Below are 20095 nucleotides of genomic sequence, written 5' to 3' on the forward strand. Positions count from 1 at the left end.
CCCGCGCTAGCCTAAGGGCCACCTTAGCAAAGCGCATCCCAGGCTGCATAGCCGCACTACCCTACCCAACCATACCACACATAAACATGACACTACCCCCGGGGTTTACACAGACGAGCCGGCGAAGCAAGAAGAGCGCCAGAAGAAAGGGCCCTAGCCGGCGGGGCCCAGCCAGGACAAAAGGAGGTCCCACAAAGCGCCTACACCGGCCGCATTTGCGGTCGGGGTAGACGACGGATGGGGCCCACCTACGAAGGCTGTCCAAGCCTACACGAGATGAGGCAGGATAAAAAGGGATAATCCCCCTCGATCCCAAATCATTGAGGCCAATTTCTAGCCATAGAATAATGGCGGTACTAGTAGAGGAACAGAGGAGTCTCAAAAGGAGTACTTGGGTATTATTTCTTATAAGAGATAACACAATTTTCATTATTTTCATTAATTCAATAAACAAATATGTATATAAATTTACCAAGTTTTTAATTTGACATTTTAACTATGCAAAGTTCAAAATATAAACATTCGAACATATATATTTTGAACCCTGTAGAAAATATTTCTGCGACGGTTATGGTCATGGCTCATGGCCAATCAAGTTCAAGATTTGAGTATTTGAGGTTATTATTATGGTTAAAAGAAATAAATAAGAAAAATACATGTATTTTGTTTGGAAACCAAGTATATGTGACCTTAAATAACCGTTACGAACGTTCTGATAAGATAAAAAAGTTTACACTGCCTTTATTCTTTAGTATAGAAGAAACAACCTGAAAAGAATGTCTTACAAAAATAATTCTTATGGTGAAGAACACCCAAGGAATTTGATTCCTGAGCTATGCAGACAATTTTACCACCTAGGATGGGTCACAGGAACAGGTGATTACAAAATTTAGCAAGTTACCTACGTTTTGTTATTTGCAAAATGTTCGAAACATTCATATTTGTTTTTTGTATATAACATAACTTTAACATCGTATATTTGAAGGTGGAGGAATAAGTATAAAACACGGAGAAGAAATCTACATTGCACCATCAGCCGTACAGAAGGAACGTATACAGCCCAATGATTTATTTGTGCAAACCATCAAAGGAGTCGATCTGGAACTACCGCCACCTGAGAAAAAGCTCAAGAAAAGCCAATGCACTCCTCTCTTTATGTGCGCTTACACCATGAGAAATGCTGGGGCAGTAATTCACACACACTCGAAAGCTGCCGTTATGGCCACTATGCTGTTTCCTGGCAAGGAATTCAAGTGCACGCACTTGGAGATGATCAAAGGGATAAAGAATCAGGGAACGGGTAAGAATTTTCGGTACGATGAAGAATTAGTGGTTCCTATTATTGAAAACACACCGTTCGAGGAAGACCTTAAAGACAGATTGGCAGAAACTATTGAGAAATACCCTCATACTTGTGCTGTGCTTGTGCGTCGACACGGGGTAAGAAATCAATTTTTATATGCAACGATTCTTTTAAATTGTGTGTTTTAAGGTCTATGTATGGGGCGATACTTGGCAGCAGGCTAAAACTATGACGGAATGCTACGATTACTTGTTCGATGTGGTGGTTCAGATGAAACTGCATGGGTTAGACCCTAGTCTGACCCCTGAACAGTACGAGTTAAAAGTACAGAATGAAAAGTAAATATATGGATATAAGTGTTTGAAGCTGTGGTTTATATATTTGTATATTTGATTATAATTGTATATGAAACAAACAATTTGTGAAAAATAAAAATTTGTCAATGTTACACGCCTGGGTTTATCTTCAAGTTGTTTACTTTACAGGGTCCATGTAATTATTGTTGATGTTGAAAATAAAAAAAAATCAATTTTGGATAACAAAGAAAAGCACTAAAAATTTTAAGGGGTCTACTCAAATTTCTGTTCATATTCTTTTACAAAATTTAATTTATTCATAAAAAGACGAGTCTACATTTTTACACATATTTTAATAAAAAAAATGCTAGCTTGTATTTCGAAATAATACTAACAATAAGTACAACTTTAGTATTATTTTTAAATACAAAGTATCATACCTTCTCTTCGTTTAAAAATTTGCACTACGGTCTTTCTCTTGCTAATTTTTTAATAACTATTAATTTATAGTTTATTTTTATTTATAAATCATCGAATGGCTGTAACAGGGGTAGTTTCCATGGGCTATAATAGTAATATAAAATTGAGATTACGCGCGACCGCGACATGAATAAAGAACTAATCTTCGAGTAGTAGTTCATTTTAACTATTTAAGAAATGCAAATGTATCAAAAATGAAAGCATACTTAACTTAAATACTGACATTACTCTACTGAAATAAGCTTAACCGTTGTTTTTAAAGCTAGCTAGTAGCTACATAGATGTATATTTTGGTGTAAACGACCCTTGGTGTGAAAAATCATGCCTTCATGGCATCTGAATGGTAGGTCATTTTTTGCAGTAGGTACAAAGTAATCCTTTTTGCCCGTAGGTATTGAGGATTTTCGTTGGATTTTCAGTCAAGTCAAAATATGACATATACTTTGTAGGTTATATTTTATCTACAGCATAGTGATTGTTTAATAAATGCAAGTATAATACATCATTTACGATTATAAAAGTCTGAATTGAGTCCAATATTCTACAAATTATATTTTAGTCATTTTGAAAGCTATCAGGTTGAGAATATGTTAATATTAGATTTATGTACTTATGGCGAACCTAACAAGGCTTAATTCACTTATTAGTTTATAACTAACTGAGATACAAACCATTAAAGCTGGTGGGAGTACAAGGATTATTTTGAGTAATTTTACCCTCAGTTTTAAAATTACAAAGTTCATTGGTATCAAATATGACGCACTTTTGGCTTTCAGTCGGTACTTTATTAATCTGATTCGAATCATTCATTTTAAAATTAATGAATAGAAGGATCATTATGTCCGTCATTTCATCACACTTTCTAGGATAACTCAAATGATTTTATAAATATTCACATCAGTAAAATATATTAAAAATTGGACGTTATTATTCTGAAAAGTGTCTCGATATTATCTTTTCATATTGTTTTCTTAACTTTTTTCACGAAACGAAAGATATACAAAACAAAATAAAGTGTTTCTTAAATTTTATTTAACGCTACAATATAAGTAACATATTCAATAAATATACACATAAATTGTAAAATATAGGATGAAAACGTCAACCTTAACCAACACGTCACATTCGATCTACTATGTGACTCAAAAAATTATAAAACATTCTTAACAATATCAAAATTTGTCAACCAGAAACGTACTTTTATTTATTCTATGAAAAAAAAAAAAAACAACGTAGAGACTCATAATTCGATAACTGCCAACATTATAAAATAACCGTAGCAAAAATTGTAATTCTTAAAGTTTTTTTAAGAGGTTACTAGATTTTAAGAAAATTCAATGGACATCAACTTTTTAAAAAGTTTCTTATACAAACGAAGCATTCACCGTTTCTTCCTTATTTTGCAAATAACAGATAAATTGAAATCGAAATGCTTCAGTTTTTATTGACAAAGTATCTCCTACTTGAGAAACAAATTGGAATATGTACGAGGTAAAATAAAACCTGATTACGAAAAATGCCAGGATTTTAACACGTCCAGAAAGAAAGGAGATAATTTCGGCACAGTTGATGTTACAAAAACAATCGCATAGTTGCTCATCACATCAACTATAAACTGCTTACCAACCCCCTCTTCCCAACACATGTTCCGCAACCTCCATGGCATTTATACCTTTTTCTACAGCAAATTAGCTATTCTCTTTACTACGATATGGTGCGGTTGCATCGTTAAAGGAAATGGAATGAAGACGGGTGAATACAGGATATTCTTCCCCCAGAGGAACTCGGAGCGTATAAATAAAACGTTTACCACAAATGCAAAGACAATCACAGCATAAATTTTGGTGAGAATTAAAAGGCGCTGGCCATCGAGACTGTTTTCTCGTAGAACAACATGTAAGCCGTGCTTTGGAGCACTTCGTCGACCGTAACTTCCCTTATTTCCACGTCGGAGGTGTAATACCACCTAAAAAATCAACAAACGTTATCGCCCCTTAATTCGTAAAAGCAACAAAGGTTTTTGATGGAAGTTTATTTAAAGTATGATAGTTTTTCGGGTTATTACGCTGTGGCCTATGCATTTTCTTAGCCTTAGCTAGGAATCTTTGACTTGTCTTTTTTGTTCTCGGGCTAGACTTTGTGGAACCGCTATCAGAGCCCCTAGGCCCACTCTGACGTTAATTCTGGTTCTTGTTGTTTATTATAAGGCGTGAACGTCTACTTAATTTCCTCAGTTATGGCGAGGCTTTTGGTATAACAATCCGAAAAACCATAGTACCTTAAGAAATTTGTTCCCAACTTACCTGCTGTTCTGACATCCCTTCCGGTACGTTATAAAATGACCCGAATGGGCATCCCCGGCATGCACAACAACTGCGGCAAGCTGGTAGACGTTTCTAAACTCATTGGCCATATCGCTCAGGGAGCTTCCAGTCCAACAGAGAGGGGTACTGCTGGACAATGGACTTCCCCCCTCGCTTGTACTAGTGTAATTCTGTGAATTGAAAAATTCTTATTGCAGACTGTTTTTGCGATGTTTTTTGTATCGAGATTGCTATAGGAGTAGTTTTTCCAAACTCCGTAACTATTTTGTCTTTTAACGGAAAAATGTTAAAAAAATGCAATAAAAACAAGGAGTAACAAGATGCAACGAGATTTAGGAGAAAATAGTGAGGAAATGTCAGGTTCAAAAGATATGAAATTTTATGGTAAAATTAGATCTCAAGATCAGCACAACGTATGTACCATATTATAGCCCTGTAAATGAAAATTGTAATACATGTAAATCAAAAGGTAATTTGTTTCAGTTTGAAACGGTTAAATCTTTAGTTTTTAGTCGAGATGGCATTTTTTTTTTAAATTCATAACTTGTTTATTTATAAACATTAAAGACTTGAAATTTCGGGAATAAATCAATCAATCCTTAAGCTTCATAATAACGGTTAAAGATATTGAAAAAAATGCATTTTCTAGTAATTTTTAACCCTTTAAAAAACGTCCTCGAATACATTTTTACACCTGGAATGTGGTGGGGGAAATAAGACAGAAACGTTCCGAGACTTCAAATCTTAACTGCCCGAAAATTTTGCGATATCTTCGGTAATTGTGGACCAATTTTAACGTTTTTTTTTATCTGGGGCAGCGCATGAAAATAATAATAACTGCATGGTCCATTTTGCAATAATTAATTATTAATTTGTTATGAACTATTAATTTTGTAAAAAAAATTTTTCGCATTTTTACAAAAAATTGGCAATAGTACCAATAAAAAATTTACTTAAAAAACAATATTTTTATGTAAAAAAATTCAGGAAATGACATATTTTTTATATATAAAGTTTATTTTTTACGAAATTAATAGTTTATAACGAATTAATAATTAATTATTGCAAAAGGACCATGCAGTTGTTATTATTTTCATGCCTTACTCCAGATTAAAAAAAAATTTTAAAATTGGTCCACAATTACCGGAGATATCGCAAAATTTTCGGGCAGTTAATAATTTGAAGTCTAGGAACGTTTCTGTCTTATTTCTCTCACCACATTCCAGGTGTAAAAATGTATTCGAGGACGTTTTTTAAAGGGTTAAAAATTACTATAAAATGCATTTTTTTTCGATATCTTCAACCGTTATTATGAAGTTTAAGAGTTGATTGATTTATTCCCGAAATTTCAAGTCTTAATGTTTATAAATAAACAAGTTATGATTTAAAAAAAAATAGCGGCTAAAAATGGTACTAGAACAATTTTTTTTTAAATTCGTGAAAAATTACCAGGATTACGAATATCAAAGCGGCTTTCAAAAATATTCATTCTTCGCAAAGTTATTAACAAAAAACCTTATAAACAAATTACACTATTTGTTTATACGCCGTTTTGAGGAGGTTGGCCTACGAAATTACAATTTCCAATTGCATATCTTGAAAATATAAGTCAAGACAAAACAAATAAGCCTTCATAAGGCCCTTTATTATAACGCTAACAACCGCGTTTTTGCAATTGAAAAAATGCTATTTCTAATAAACAAATAAATATTTTTTTAACAAATTTTCAGGGTTTCTTAAGCGTAATAAAATACAACTTTTACTGCAGTTTAGAGACGATTTATGCTCTTTTCTTCTATTTATAGCAAATTCAAACTGCTGGTTTTTTGCAATTATTTAAACAAATTGTTAATGGATTTTAATTTAGCATGTCTCAAATGAAGCGTTTTTTAAAAATCTATAAATATAAACAAAAGCAAAAACTCCTGTTGGAGAGCGCTTTTTAATACAGCTAAAAAATTCCATTTTTGATAATTTTTAGATTATAATCATTGTTTAAACAATGATCTTGTTGTTTTAAATCGATACTCTTTGGGAAATATCATTTCTTTTTGCCTAAACTAATGATTAAACCAAGTTTCAATCTGAAACAAATTTTTTTACAATTTTTTTTCATTTACTGGGCTATTATGTCAACTGGATCATAGAGTACGGAGTATATTTTAATATCACTAAATGTTTAACCATATTTTGAACGTGGAAAAGTAATAAAATTATTTTTAATCATAAAATAGATAGGGGCATAATGTTACTTAGAATTAACAAAGTAATGGATTTGGCAGTACGATTAGTTTTTTTTATATACAAAACCTTATATACAGATATTATTTCACAAAAGCGCAAAATTTGCAAACTTGAATATTCATATGTATTGTGGCACCCTATATTTTAAATAACTAGATGGATTTCACAAGGTCTAACGGCACTTACAGTGTACGATAATTCAATAAACATAGAAATCTAAATAAAAAATTTACATAAATTTGGAACAAATACATTGAAGATGAATTTTTCAAAACAAAACGTCTGAATCTGGTTCGGACAGTATTGGGGGTTATAAAGGCTTTCAAACTATATATATTAAAATTACCAGGGCTGTATTTAAAAAAAATGAAGTTAATGATGGTCCTGGAAAGACGGAACGTTACATATAAAAATAGATTACGCCATTCGATAGAGGGCAAAAAGTTGCCATGAGAAAGTGTTCTTTTTCCAATATCACCTCAAACAAGGCTAAAATGAAACAAAATCGGATTTCCAAATATTTCGAAAACTAATCATGTTAGCCTTTACCGTTTGCGAATTTGTAACAGCCTGTATGTGTACTTATGTAAAAATGGGTATATGTTTATTTTCTCATAATTTTTTAACCTCACTCGTGTGAAAACCGATCTAAGAAATTAATTAATAAATTACTTACTGCGTTAGGCAGCTTCCTCTGATAATGCACTTGAATGAATGTATAAGCTGACATGGACAACCTCATTGGAAATTGGACGTAATCTTGCCTCTTGGACATGCCGCTAGGCTGCCAAGTATTTCGGGAAATATGAATGCACAAACACAGAGGCAACTGAAATAAAATTTCACGGAGTTACATAAAACTTAAATTTACAAACAACATTTTACCTTTCCGAAATTAAGAATTTTTATCTGCCTCGATAGAATAGCAGGCCTTGCAGGATCCCTATCCCTATTACAACCCTCACACTGGACGTCCTGAACTACTTCCGGAGTGACAAAATTCGTTAATAATTGATGAAGTTTGTGCCGACCCCAACCCAAATCACCCGCGCCGCTAGGTAGTGCCAGCGACAAGCTTTCGAATTTATCATAACGTACGGCAGACTGCAAACCAGATACAAGAAAATATATCTACGTGTAGCAAAAAAGAACTTACTTTGTATCCACATTCAGTACATCGCAATTGACTAGTCAAAGTCCCTGTAAAGGGGTGTGTCGCTGGTTGTGGGGGAGGCCCCGACATCTGTAAAGCCCTGCAAGACCTAGATATCCACCTGTTTCTCCTGATAGCCCCGCCTCTCCAAGTCAAACTGTTGGGTCTACACAACTCGTTTAGGGACATGACACTGCCTAAGGAATTAAATTCCGTTGGTTCTTCCTCTTCGTTTGTTAATTCACCTAAATCGTTCATACCAAGTGCGTCCGACAAACACCCAGCCTATAAGTACAATATATTTTAAAAAATACATCACATTATATAGAACTGTATTACCTTTCTGCCAATTTTTTGCGTTTCTTCATCTAAAGTTGTCAGAATAACGTTAAGTAATTCGTGTGCATCTTGTTCTCCTGCTGGTATTACCCAACCGAGCCTTTTCAAAGCGTTTATTACTGCTGCTGGTGCATAAGTGTCTTGCACTGATTTATTTGTTCCGTTTACAACTGAAAACATAACATAAGTAAAAAAGTTAAAAGCTATGCAAGTGACTTACCTGATAAGACCGTAGCTAATGTACTGCGTAAGCTTGTTTCTTTGGCATATTTGTCTTTCTCAAGCCAAGTGATAAATTGCGGACAAGCGGCTAAAGCATGTAAGATAGCGTTTAAAAAGCAAGTCTTCCCTAAATTCACTAAACCTGCTAGCCTTCCTCTCCCACCACCGGAGCCTGGTGAGGGGCCCCAAAATACAAAAGCTCCAACAACTGCAGCAGCTGTTAAACCAGCTGCGACTAGAATTTTTTCAGATTCCATCCCCAAAATTACTGCGTGTGTACGAGATTTCCAATGCCTCCCATTCCCATCCGTTACATAAACTAACTTTTATATCGCGTGGGAGGGAATCATTGGAAATATTATTGTGGTTTGCAGTGATTTATTCTAATATTTTGTCTTAATATAAGTATGGGATCAGAAACTGTTATTTATAATTTTTTTTTGTCAAAAATTTAAACATCCTTGACAGAACAGACAAATGTAAACAGTTGTGCCAACCTAAAATAACAGAAGCAGAAAAATGGTGAGATGAGTCGTTTGAATAATGTTTATGAATGCAAAATTACTACAATTCTGCCTTTTTTCGACTGCGACATTTTCTAAAAATTAAGAACGATCATAAAGAATTAGGTATTGTATTTCTGTTATATTGAACATTATGTTTCGTACATACAATTGGACTTCAGTAGTTCAAAAATACATCTGCTAACTTCAGTGAATATAATTTGAAATCTGACAGTTATGCTGTCACTCGAAAGATTTGTTTATATTTTTTTAATTATTTAAATTATGGATGATAACGATGGTGACAGTGCTTTTAAATTAATTACTGGTCTGTGTGAAAAATTTTACAGTGACCCAGATAAAGTAAAAAAGTCCCGATCAAAATGTTATGAAATATTGCTGGGAAAGCGAAAACCAAATTATCGGAAAGGTAATTATAATAATTTAAGGAAGCATTCTAGTAAAAATTTTGCTTTTAGTATTTAAAGATTTGAAAGGAACCACTGATCCTTTTTGTAATTTACTATCATGGCAGCTAACTCTCATACACGACTACAATTTAAGAGGTCACGCAGACAATTTACAACAGTGTGCAGAGGAATTTCAACAGTGCTACGGACACGATATTGATGCATGCAACAGTATTTTACAATTTTTATTGAGTTTAAGAAATGTGCCAACAAGAGACGATAACTTACTAGTTAGTATTTTTATATATATTACATTTTTATAATTAAATTGCTTTTAATACTAACAAAAGAAAAATTGTTTTAGGATTTAGCATCTCTGCCGCCAATAGACGAATTTGAGAATTTCAACAAACTCTTTAAGCTGCCTGCGGCACTTCTGGAAGAGTCTGAAAGAGCTACCGTTAAAGATTTTGATTTGTTGTCTCTGTCTAAACAACAAGAAAATAAATGTACCGTTCACCCAGATCTCTCCCCTGAAGGAAAATTCAACGAGATATTCAAAGACGAGGGATACTATTCTCCTCCACAAACTCCAGAAGATAATATCTGGGAAGTTGCAGCAAAATTAGAGTACAGTAATCGTCGGAATTGGGAATACTTTGGGTATCCTGAGCCGGACAAGGAGCGTCCTTTTCTGTCTGAATTAGGGCCTTTATCTTCGTTATGGGTAGAAAATTTGGAGTCTCTGTACATGGTTAAGTTGTTTAGAGAAGGCACAGTTTTCAACTCGAAGTTGATACCCAGAAGGGCTTTCATAAGAGATCTGAAGTATTTGCTAGGTTAGATTTTGTGTTACAATTACATTTTTCCTGAAACGAAGCTTGAAACTTAATGGTATCTATTTCTAGTGGGTATGGTGTCGGATTCTTTTAGTTTCGACAAAAGAGGTGAGTTTTATATGATGCCCAGTATAACGGTGGAAGGTATAGCACCCGATACGTTAGAGAAGTATTGTAACGACTTGATGTTTAGTAGCACCTGTTACAAAGCTTTGAATAAAATGAGTACGCCAGATCCTTCTAGCGGAAAATACAAGTATGGAGGGTACATTTTTATGGTAGATGTTTTGTAAATAATATCGAAGATATTTATTACAATTATTTTTTTTCTAGGAATTTTGCGAAAGTATTAACCGCTACTTAAAATTTTATTGTACGGCAGCTTTCAACATCCCGGATTCGACAAGTTTTCTACATTTCCACGAACAGACTTACCATTTAAGACTGCAAATTTCTACTTTAGCTTCTATCTGTAAAGTGGGACCCTACGTAGAGTCCGAAGATATACCGCACGGGGTCAATTTGCTTAATTATTTATACCAAAAAGTACTTAGTTTGACTGACCAAAAAGTAGTTTTAGTACTATATTCCATTCTTTACCCCTGCTGTCAAGTATATTTTAGGTAAGTCAATGCTGTTAATAAACGATGGTTGATTTTAGTCTAGTTAACATTCTGTTTTCAGCCGATTTCTAAAACAGTGGATTCTAGAAGGTACTATAAATGATCCATACGGGGAGTTTTTTATTAAGCCGAACTTCAAATATATTTCTACAAGAGGGCGTACTTATTGGACGCGGAGTTATACAATACGTGAGGATATCGTACCAGATTTTCTGATAGATTTGAGAACGGACATCTTATTCTGTGGAAAAACGATGAACCTGTTGAAACTCTGCGTTAATTCGGTAAGTAATTTAAGAAATATTAGTAGTATTACATTATGTTTATTTTTCTAACAGCAGATCACTTAAATAATCAATATTCAAAATGCAGAAATGGTTTAGCTAAATTATTATGGCTGAATTTCGTGATCTTTGTACAAAATGTTGAGATTTTCTATTTTTAATTTATAAAATTGTAAACGACTAACTTGTCTATGAGGTTATTTATTTAACGTACTTAAACATTTTGTAAAATTCATTTTAATTAGCTTAATATTCACCGCTTAATCTTCCAGAGCAAATTGTGTTTGTATTTAATGGGAAAGAAGCCTGCGATCGTGTCCTGCTGCTTAACGTTAGACCAACTTTCTCTCCTGAAACAAAACGCCACAAGCTATTATTTAGAAGTGTGTTCAGAGTGCGGGTCAAGATTCAATCTGGCCCAGGTCCTAACAAAATCGCGTGAGCAAGATCCCGTATTCATGAGTTTGATTGCCAAAAAGAGAGCTGTGACTTTGAGGCGCCTTACTTGTATGTTTAAATGGAATATTTTAAGAGTTATAACACTTGTTTTGTAATGTTTTATTTTAGTGGAAAGGCAGAAAATTTTGGAGGAACAGAATGAGAAGAAGTTGGAGGATATCGTTGCGCTCAAGGAACAATATGACTCGGCACTACTACAAAAGCAATCTAAAATTGCCCTGGAAGTAGAAAAGGAAATGAAGCAGGAGGAAGAAAATCTCAAAATCGAATTAAAAAGGCAGAGACTTATCCAAGATGAAGCGTAAGTAGGTCATAATATTATTAACAGTAGACTTCGGAATATACAAAGCCTAACTTTGAGCGGGGGTCAGTTTTTTGAGGGTAATAGTACGCAATATTAATCTGAAAAAAAAGGTATTTGTTAACATTTTTTAAAAGCACCGGGTTTGGCTTGTGAGTCTCAGTGACGATGACCTAGTTTAATATTTATCTACCTGATGTGATATGGCAACAAAGCGCTAGGCGGACAAAAGACAAACGGATGTTATTTCGTCATTATGAAAATGGACGAATATGTCACCGCTTCATTTTATTACATGTATTTCAGTTTTCGGTTTATCGACTTACGACAAGATGTTTGTAATATAGTAAATATTTTTGCAATTTTGTACATGAAATCTTCGGGTTTCAGCGCCTGTATTTAATCCGTGCAGCTTCAACGTTCATTTTACAGCCATATGACATACTTGAAATCTTGTGGCTAATCTTCAGGCACTTGTACCAGATCTTCTTCCATGGTGTTTAAAATTTCTGGTTCTAAGTTTCTCACTCTTTGAGTTTGACCGTGTCCAACTTTAATATATTAGCGTACAAAGCTCCCAAATTCTCTTAAATGTTGAACCAAACTTACAAACATATTCTTATTCAGTATTTGTTGCTCGGAATAATCTATCTATCCGATATCGTCTTCTTGCAGCAGCATCACTTTCTCCTGACAATGAGTAGGCTCTAACCATATCTAACTCTTTCTTGATTTGTATATACAGGGTGATTCAGCCATAATGTCATTAATTTAAGCACATATTCGGAAAGCCTAATAAATACAGAAAATCGGAAAAAAAATTTTTGACTAAACTTTTAAAAATGAAGGAAATCAACCCACATCATAATCTGTGGTTCACATTTACTTTGCGTTCCGCATTAAACGTATCCACTTAATTCGTTTTAGTATACGTACATATGTACGCAACCAATAAAATGTAAGTAAATAAAGGACCATGCTGCATTTTATTATAAATAATTTTAACAATTGTATTAACTTAGTACAAAATGTTTTAACAAGCCTGACTTCTCGAACTCAACTTTCGTTAAAAGAAAATAAATAATGCAGAGGTAGTTACCTGTTTGTAAGCACACCATGTTTTATCAATTAAAAAAAGTCAGCACACTAAATACCCGAATATACAAAATACACTACACACGGTTACAAAACCATTAACAATTTAAAACGTTCAAATCAAATTATTCAAATCTACCACCTGCGTTCTGCCGCATTTTTCCCACAAATTTGCAGTGAAGATCACACCATACAAATGGAGAAGGGATGTGGATTGGAAAGACACACAAAACCGTTAGTTTATTTCGGATTGTTTGAAGTGTTGGTCGTAATGGCTTTGTATATGAATGCCGAATATGTGGATATGGTGATTTTATACGGAGAGTGTGTACAGAATGCAAATGCCACTGCAATTGAATATCGGAAACGTTTCCCTGATAGAGAGGAGCCCGCAGACAATTGTGCAAACCGTCCAACGTCTTCGTGACATGGGGTCTATCATACCGCACAGAGAATGTCCAGGACATCGACAAAATGACTTAAATGTGATGCCTATTTCCACAAGAACAATTTCAAGGCGATTGGAGATATCACAGACCAAAGTGTGACAGATATTGCGCAAGAATTCACTCAACCCGTACAATTTTCAAAAAGTTCAAGCTTTAGAACCAGCTGATTTCCCCAACCGTCTTGAATTTTGCAATTGGTTCCTAAATCGAAGTGCAGCAGAACCTAACTTTATTAACAAAGTGCTCTTGACGGATGAATGCTGTTTTACTCGTGCTGACATTTTAAACAGATAAAAAACATATTACTTTCTCAAATACAATAAGTACCTCCCTAGGTTACACCAAAGTTTACATTTACACTAAAGTTTACATTTATTATGTAAACTTTGGTTATACGCAACTGCATATTGAATAATAAATTGATCATAATACTAAAACTGTATATTATTTAACACAATAAATTATAAAACGTGAAAATGTTAATAATATTTAAAATGATAAATTGTAATAACCGTACATTCAAAAACAATCATCCCTATTAATTTGTTGTTTTAGCATCAGCATTAATGAATAAATCANACATTTACACTAAAGTTTACATTTATTATGTAAACTTTGGTTATACGCAACTGCATATTGAATAATAAATTGATCATAATACTAAAACTATATATTATTTAACACAATAAATTATAAAACGTGAAAATGTTAATAATATTAAAAATGATAAATTGTAATAACCGTACATTCAAAAACAATCATCCCTATTAATTTGTTGTTTTAGCATCAGCATTAATGAATAAATCACAATTGTTATCACAATGTTTAATTTATATCTATTTATCATGTATTGAGACAAAAATGTTTGTTTGCATCCTGTCCGCGTTCTATCATATAGTACACGTGCAAGTCAAAAGTGGGTTAGAAGGTTAGTGCCTGGACAAGTTAGCTTAGGTCGGAAACACGTACCGAGTTGTTTATTGTGCCAGAATTTGTCTCCGTCTGATTGTTTTTTTATGGAATATACACGTCTCTCTTGTATTACTTACAGTCAACATTTATACATTTTCATAATATTAAATATGTAGAAACAAGATAAATGAAAACACAAGAATACACAATAGCCTCGCTAAACACTGAAATAAATAACTTTATACAGTTATACATTTACACTACACAGAGACTCTTCACAAACATCTTCATATAAACCGATAAATTGAAAACTAAAATAAATATAACAAAATGAAGCAGTGACAATGTATTTATTTATTCTGTTATTTATTCTCTAAGGTTACACTCCTCTGAAGATCCTATGTAGGTAACATAAGGGCCACACAGTTTGATTCTCTGTGGCTTCGCCATGCTAGATTCATACGGCCTGAGCAGTGGAGGCTAGCCTCAGTTGCCCTTCGTAAACGTTCGGATGAGGATCGGATTCTGCTTAAATTGAAACTGTGCAAGGTGTACCGTTAATCATTTGGTTGCAGTTAAATAATAATAAATGACCTTAATACAAATAAGTTTTTTCTGTGATTTAGCATTATTATCTAACCGGCTGATAAAGTGGTTGAATAAGAAAAAATAGTAAAAATATGCCATATTTTGTTTGCTATTTTATAACTATTTAAACAAATATGGTGACTTTAAAATGTCGCAAAGATATACAAGAGTAATCTGTTTTTTCTAAATTATTTATTGTCCCTAGTAGTTTTGCTTCCTAACAATTGATTTAATAAAAAAAACTGACCTCCGCTTCCCATATATATCTCATCTTTTGCCTACTTAGATTTTTGGTATCCAATGAACATTTTTGACTTGAATTTGAATTAGACCAATGCTTTTAAAATAAAGCAGAAGTACAAGACCTAATAGAATACCTATATATTTTTAGAAATTTGGTTGGAAAAAAACATTTAATATTAATCTAAACATATTTTAAATACTTTTGACGTAGGTAGTCGTTTCAAAATTTCATTTTTTTTCTAAAAGTTTTGTGTTTCATGTACAATTATCATTGTAGGAATAAAATGGTCGAATATTACCACCAGCTATTTGAAACGGCTGAAAAGCGAAGAGAAAAAATTAAAAATCACATTAAGAAAATAAAAAGTATCCACATAGACCCAAACCTTTCAGAGAAAGAAAAACAAGAGTGTCAGTTGCAACAAAAAGATATCCAAGAGCATAACAACAACATAGAAATAGATAAAATTGAAATTGAAACAGTGAAAAATGTAACTGAAAAGTCGAACAGCTCGACGGAGAGCTTTTACTCCGTTTCGGATGTGTCTTGCAAAGAAACCGAAATAAACGTCGAATTGAACCAAATACATTCGTCGGAGTCAATGGATATAATAAACGCCAATGAAATTAACGCCAGAGACGAAAATTCTAACAAGAACGTAATAATCGTAAAAGAATCGGATACCAAGAATAAAACTATCCAACAAGCCATTGACAATTTTGAGTTAGCCCGCAAAATCAAGCATAAGGTGATGACCGAGGAAATGGGCATAGACTACTGCCCTAAAATCGAAGTTAAACCAACAGACAATCCTACGCTCACCATTTTAACCGATGCTCAGAAGAATAAACTGAAGGTATTATCCTCGGAATTCGGTATACAAATCAAGACGGATAATATCAGAACGGGCAGACTGACGAATGCCGCGATAATCAACAGGAACAAAGTTATGGGCATCAGCGACTGCTTCCAGTACAGCCAACTCGATAACGAGAACTTCTTAAACAAGAACATTCGTAATGCAGAAATCATCACTAGAGGTGGGGCGATAAAGAAGAGCAAATCTCTTTCGCTGGACTTCGATAAACTCAGCGTAAAGAGTCACAAGTCGGAAGTGGACAAACCCGTTCCTATGTCAGTTGATTCGACACCGTTGAGCGACTTGCCTCACAGTACAGTGACAACTCCCAGCACCATGTTCTTGAGCATAGACACGAATCAAGTCGAGAGTATACCAAATACCGCTGAAACGCAACAGACGGACGAGGGTTTCAACTTCGGAACGCCACAAAACGACAGCATTTTCACTATTTACTTAGATCGGAAAGAGAGCAATTACGAGAAGACGGTGTTTTCGAAACGCGTGGTACCCGAAGAGGCTGCGGGAGTGTCAACAAACTGCCTCAAGTTGTTTCTGTATGAAAGCGTCCACATACCACTCGTAGCGCAAATGAAACTAGTCAGTAACGAACTGCTCCGTTACTTCATAAACGATCTCAATTACCTGCAACATTTAGAGAGCCTGAGGGACTACTTCTTCCTGCAGGACGGAGAATTCGGAAGAAACATCACCGAAAACTTGTTCGCTAAGTTGTACGACGCTAATTTTCCCCGCGAGCTGATAAATTGTCGTACGTTGCAGGACGTGGTGTTTGGGGCGATGGACGTGTCGAATAAGGAACAGGGAAATTCGCATTGCTTGTCCTTTAAGATTAACAGCCTGCCCATTTGCTTCGACCTGGGTAATCCCGACGTTTTGGATTGCCTTTCTTTAACGTACAAGGTGAACTGGCCATTGAATGTTTTGCTGCCGACGGATACCATAGCAAAGTACGACGAGGTCTTCAAGTACCTTTTGAAGCTGAATAGGGTGTCGTGGGTGTTGAAGAAAATATTTTTGGTAAGTATTCAAATTTTTAATTAACGAACTGCTGCGGGAACAAGATGTCATTTTACGTGTACCAATTTTTGACTCACTACATTGATCAAGCAATTTGTCCAAGTTTACAAGTAATACATACATTGTGATAAATTTTCTAGCTCCAATAAATTCGCCAAAATATATTTGCGTCGGTTGTAAGTTATTAGCCAGTTTTGGTGATTTTTAGGGTTTTTATATTTATTTAATACCAATTTTAGTTACATTAGCACATTTATTTTAAATATTTAAAAAATTGGTTATATATAGATGTCATTGTAGTTTTTCTTTGATAAGTATGTAATGTAGTTAGCTGTCGTCACGATTTTAAAAATTGCTAGCTTAACGTGTAAGTGCCAGTGCCAAAAAAAAAAGTTTTAGTGGGTCATCATAAATAGTAACTCAATCCACAATTTTTACTACTATTTAAGGAGGATCACTTCGTTTGTATATAATCTAAAATATGCAAAAGTTCTTTGCAATAAGAGCAGTGCATGCTTTGTGCCATGTACTCTATGTCGATTAGTTGATGCCCTCGAATGGTGTGCTGAGGTTCTGGCTCCACAATCTTCTCTTCAACAGTTTTTTTCTTGCTTTTGCTATTTTCTATTCTAATTCTCAAACACATACTTTCTTTTGGTCACAAATTCTCCTAAATAACAAGATGGATTTCACAGGGTCTAGCGACACAGTGTACGATAATTCAGTAAACAAAGAAATCTAAATAAAAATGTAGACAAATTTGGAACGATTACACTGAAGATGAATTTTTCGAGACGAAATGTATGAATCTGGTTCAGGCAGAGGTAATATAGTATTAGGGGTCATGAAGGCTTGTAAAATATTTAATAAAATTTCTAGGGTCGTATTTAAAAAATTGAAGTAGATGATGGTCCCGGAGAGACGAAACGTTACATATAAAAATTGATTATGCCATTCGACAGAGGGCAAAGAATGGCCATGGGAAAGTGGTCTTCTTTTTTCAATATCATCTCAAACAAAACAGAAATGAAACAAAAACGGATTTCCAAAATTTCGTTTTTTTTTGCAAATATTTTGAAAACTAAATATATTAGCCTTGATTTTTTAGAGGCATAATGTTGGTCCCCTAATTATGCAACTTTACCCCTATTTAAACTGCTTTGTACCTCTTACCGTTTCCGAGATCCCTGTAGTGAGAAACGAATTTGTAATGGCCTGTATACATGACAAGAACTGCCAACTAACAAATAATACTTGTGCGCTGTTGCCAACTTTCTGTTGCAACTAGTGGCATTTATTTATGCATGTTGCTTAAAAAAGAATAATTAAAAGATGCAAATATATAATTATAAGTATTTTTAAATCGATTTTATTCAGTATTATCTACAAGCAAGTATCTCAATCTACTTACTTTCTAGTCTTAAAGAATATTTTTCTTTGCATTGGCAGCAATGATTATTTAACACGGTAAATATAGTACGAAGCATCCGATCCTCCTTAGTCTGATAAAATAATTATCTGTATTTTTTGCGAGGAAATTGTAATGTGCAATTCATTTTGCATAGTGTTCCGATAATATGTTCAGCTGGCGTACACTCACTTGTAACATTTTGTTATAAGCACTTATTTCTGTCTTTATCGAGTATAAAAAGGGAGATAATTGACACTGCTTGGTTTCACTTCTTGAAATACCTCCATGTATCAGTTTCTAGCCGAGATATGTCAGTGTTTGTCATAAACGTAAAAGTAGTGTGTTGTTAAAAATTGAATCGTGTGCAGGTGTTAATGGCCAACCTGATAATCAGTGTAGTTGTAAACAACTGAATTTAACAGATCCAGAATGTTGTATTCTAAACAACATGTGACAAGGAGTTCAAGAACAAAATACTTATTTGTCAGCGAGCATACTAAAACATAGTAACAAAGAAGTTATTGTGTATTTCTTGCGTGTTATGTAACAAAATGTTTGATATTGGAAGATGACGAAACTCTGAGCACAAAAAAGGCAATTTTTAATATTTCTTTGTACTTTTTTAATTTAACACCTTGAACGTTGATTTATTTAGAGATTTTAAATTTCCTACCTTTTCTATGCATGTAGGTGATATTAAGCATTAAAAATTTATTTTCAGGAGTTGAAAATACTGGCGAAAGAAACGGGGAAAAAAGAAATTTACCTGATGGCGTCGCCTCAGTATCGAAGACTGCATCAGTGTCGACACATAATGACACATTTTATGCAAACGTTACAAAATTATATCGTCGGGGAAGTGTTACAGTCCAGTTGGGAAGTGTTCGAGAAAAATTTGGCCAACGTGACTAATATCGATGAACTGTATTCTGCGCATACGACGTACATAAAAAATATTCTCTTCATGTAAGTTAATCTTAATTTTTGTTTTTTTTTTTTGTAGAAAATAAAGAGTTGTGGTATTTAATACATGTTAAAATTAAATGTTTTATTGTTACTATGGACATTATTTTACAAACACGCTATATAGTTCGTTAACTTTTATTTCAGGTGCCTTCTGAATCAAAAAACCGTTATCTTGAGAAACGTCATCCAAAGAATCTTCACAGTGATACTGAAATTCTTCGACTATTTGAGGTCTCGCAGTTGGACCTGCAAAGATGGCTTTTACGTTCACCCGAACTTCCAAAAGCTGGAAAGCATCTTCAGAAATTTCGAGGAACTGGTTTTGTATTTGTTTAAAGTATGTCGTAAAGTGGCCAAATGCGGCTATCAACCTCACTTGATCCAATTGCTTGATATGCTCGATATTAACGCTTATTACTCACATAATCAAAAATCGCCTTCCCCTTAATTTTGTTAAGCTTTGAATCTCAAAATTTTAAATAAATGTTATTTATTTGTGTTATTAAGCGATTTATTTATTGTTAAAGCACTTATTTATTATGATTAAATTGTCTTAACATTCGCTCGTTTCATTAAAATTTTCCTTCAACGTATCACTCATTTTTTCTGCATTATTTGATACGAAAAAATGTGTAAGACTGAATGGTTTATAAACTTTTTAAAAAACATTAATATATGATACAGTCAAAAATCACGGAACATAAACAGCGCCTTCATAAATGTTTACAAGCCATGTGACCGTCGAGCATA

General features: G+C 33.9%; 3 protein-coding genes across 3 annotated transcripts; 2 read left to right on the forward strand and 1 right to left on the reverse strand.

Annotated features, from left to right (window-relative positions):
- Positions 1–595: 595 nt before the first annotated feature.
- On the forward strand, positions 596–1751 carry LOC108909661 (methylthioribulose-1-phosphate dehydratase). Its single transcript, XM_018714054.1, has 3 exons — positions 596–876; positions 986–1440; positions 1493–1751. The coding sequence occupies exons 1-3, from the start codon at positions 777–779 to the stop codon at positions 1643–1645; spliced, it is 708 nt and encodes a 235-aa protein (XP_018569570.1). The 5' UTR covers positions 596–776; the 3' UTR covers positions 1646–1751.
- A 1338-nt stretch (positions 1752–3089) lies between these two features.
- Positions 3090–8816, reverse strand: LOC108909659 (ubiquitin carboxyl-terminal hydrolase 30 homolog). Its single transcript, XM_018714051.1, has 7 exons — positions 8360–8816; positions 8140–8309; positions 7804–8085; positions 7533–7751; positions 7324–7476; positions 4383–4573; positions 3090–4045 (listed from the first exon to the last, which is right to left on the reverse strand). The coding sequence occupies exons 1-7, from the start codon at positions 8616–8618 to the stop codon at positions 3931–3933; spliced, it is 1389 nt and encodes a 462-aa protein (XP_018569567.1). The 5' UTR covers positions 8619–8816; the 3' UTR covers positions 3090–3930.
- A 290-nt stretch (positions 8817–9106) lies between these two features.
- Positions 9107–19866, forward strand: LOC108909663 (gamma-tubulin complex component 6). The gene is made up of 11 exons (XM_018714056.1): positions 9107–9294; positions 9344–9564; positions 9639–10113; positions 10183–10391; positions 10447–10736; positions 10798–11020; positions 11293–11527; positions 11588–11780; positions 15345–16968; positions 19101–19345; positions 19490–19866. The coding sequence occupies exons 1-11, from the start codon at positions 9150–9152 to the stop codon at positions 19791–19793; spliced, it is 4164 nt and encodes a 1387-aa protein (XP_018569572.1). The 5' UTR covers positions 9107–9149; the 3' UTR covers positions 19794–19866.
- Positions 19867–20095: the final 229 nt, after the last annotated feature.

Source organism: Anoplophora glabripennis, unplaced genomic scaffold, assembly GCF_000390285.2.
Source record: "Anoplophora glabripennis isolate ALB-LARVAE unplaced genomic scaffold, Agla_2.0 scaffold493, whole genome shotgun sequence".
Classification (NCBI taxonomy): domain Eukaryota; kingdom Metazoa; phylum Arthropoda; class Insecta; order Coleoptera; family Cerambycidae; genus Anoplophora; species Anoplophora glabripennis.

Bases quoted from the DNA above. Each gene is read 5' to 3' on its own strand.
- LOC108909661 (XM_018714054.1), top strand. From the start codon at position 777: ATGTCTTACAAAAATAATTCTTATGGTGAAGAACACCCAAGGAATTTG. The intron at 877-985 runs GTGATTACAAAA...GTATATTTGAAG, and splicing joins AGGATGGGTCACAGGAACAG to GTGGAGGAATAAGTATAAAA. The intron at 1,441-1,492 runs GTAAGAAATCAA...GTGTGTTTTAAG, and splicing joins TGCTTGTGCGTCGACACGGG to GTCTATGTATGGGGCGATAC.
- LOC108909659 (XM_018714051.1), bottom strand. From the start codon at position 8,618: ATGGAATCTGAAAAAATTCTAGTCGCAGCTGGTTTAACAGCTGCTGCA. The intron at 8,310-8,359 runs GTAAGTCACTTG...TTATGTTTTCAG, and splicing joins ATTAGCTACGGTCTTATCAG to TTGTAAACGGAACAAATAAA. The intron at 7,752-7,803 runs GTAAGTTCTTTT...TCTGGTTTGCAG, and splicing joins GTACTGAATGTGGATACAAA to TCTGCCGTACGTTATGATAA.
- LOC108909663 (XM_018714056.1), top strand. From the start codon at position 9,150: ATGGATGATAACGATGGTGACAGTGCTTTTAAATTAATTACTGGTCTG. The intron at 9,565-9,638 runs GTTAGTATTTTT...AAATTGTTTTAG, and splicing joins CAAGAGACGATAACTTACTA to GATTTAGCATCTCTGCCGCC. The intron at 19,346-19,489 runs GTAAGTTAATCT...CTTTTATTTCAG, and splicing joins ATAAAAAATATTCTCTTCAT to GTGCCTTCTGAATCAAAAAA.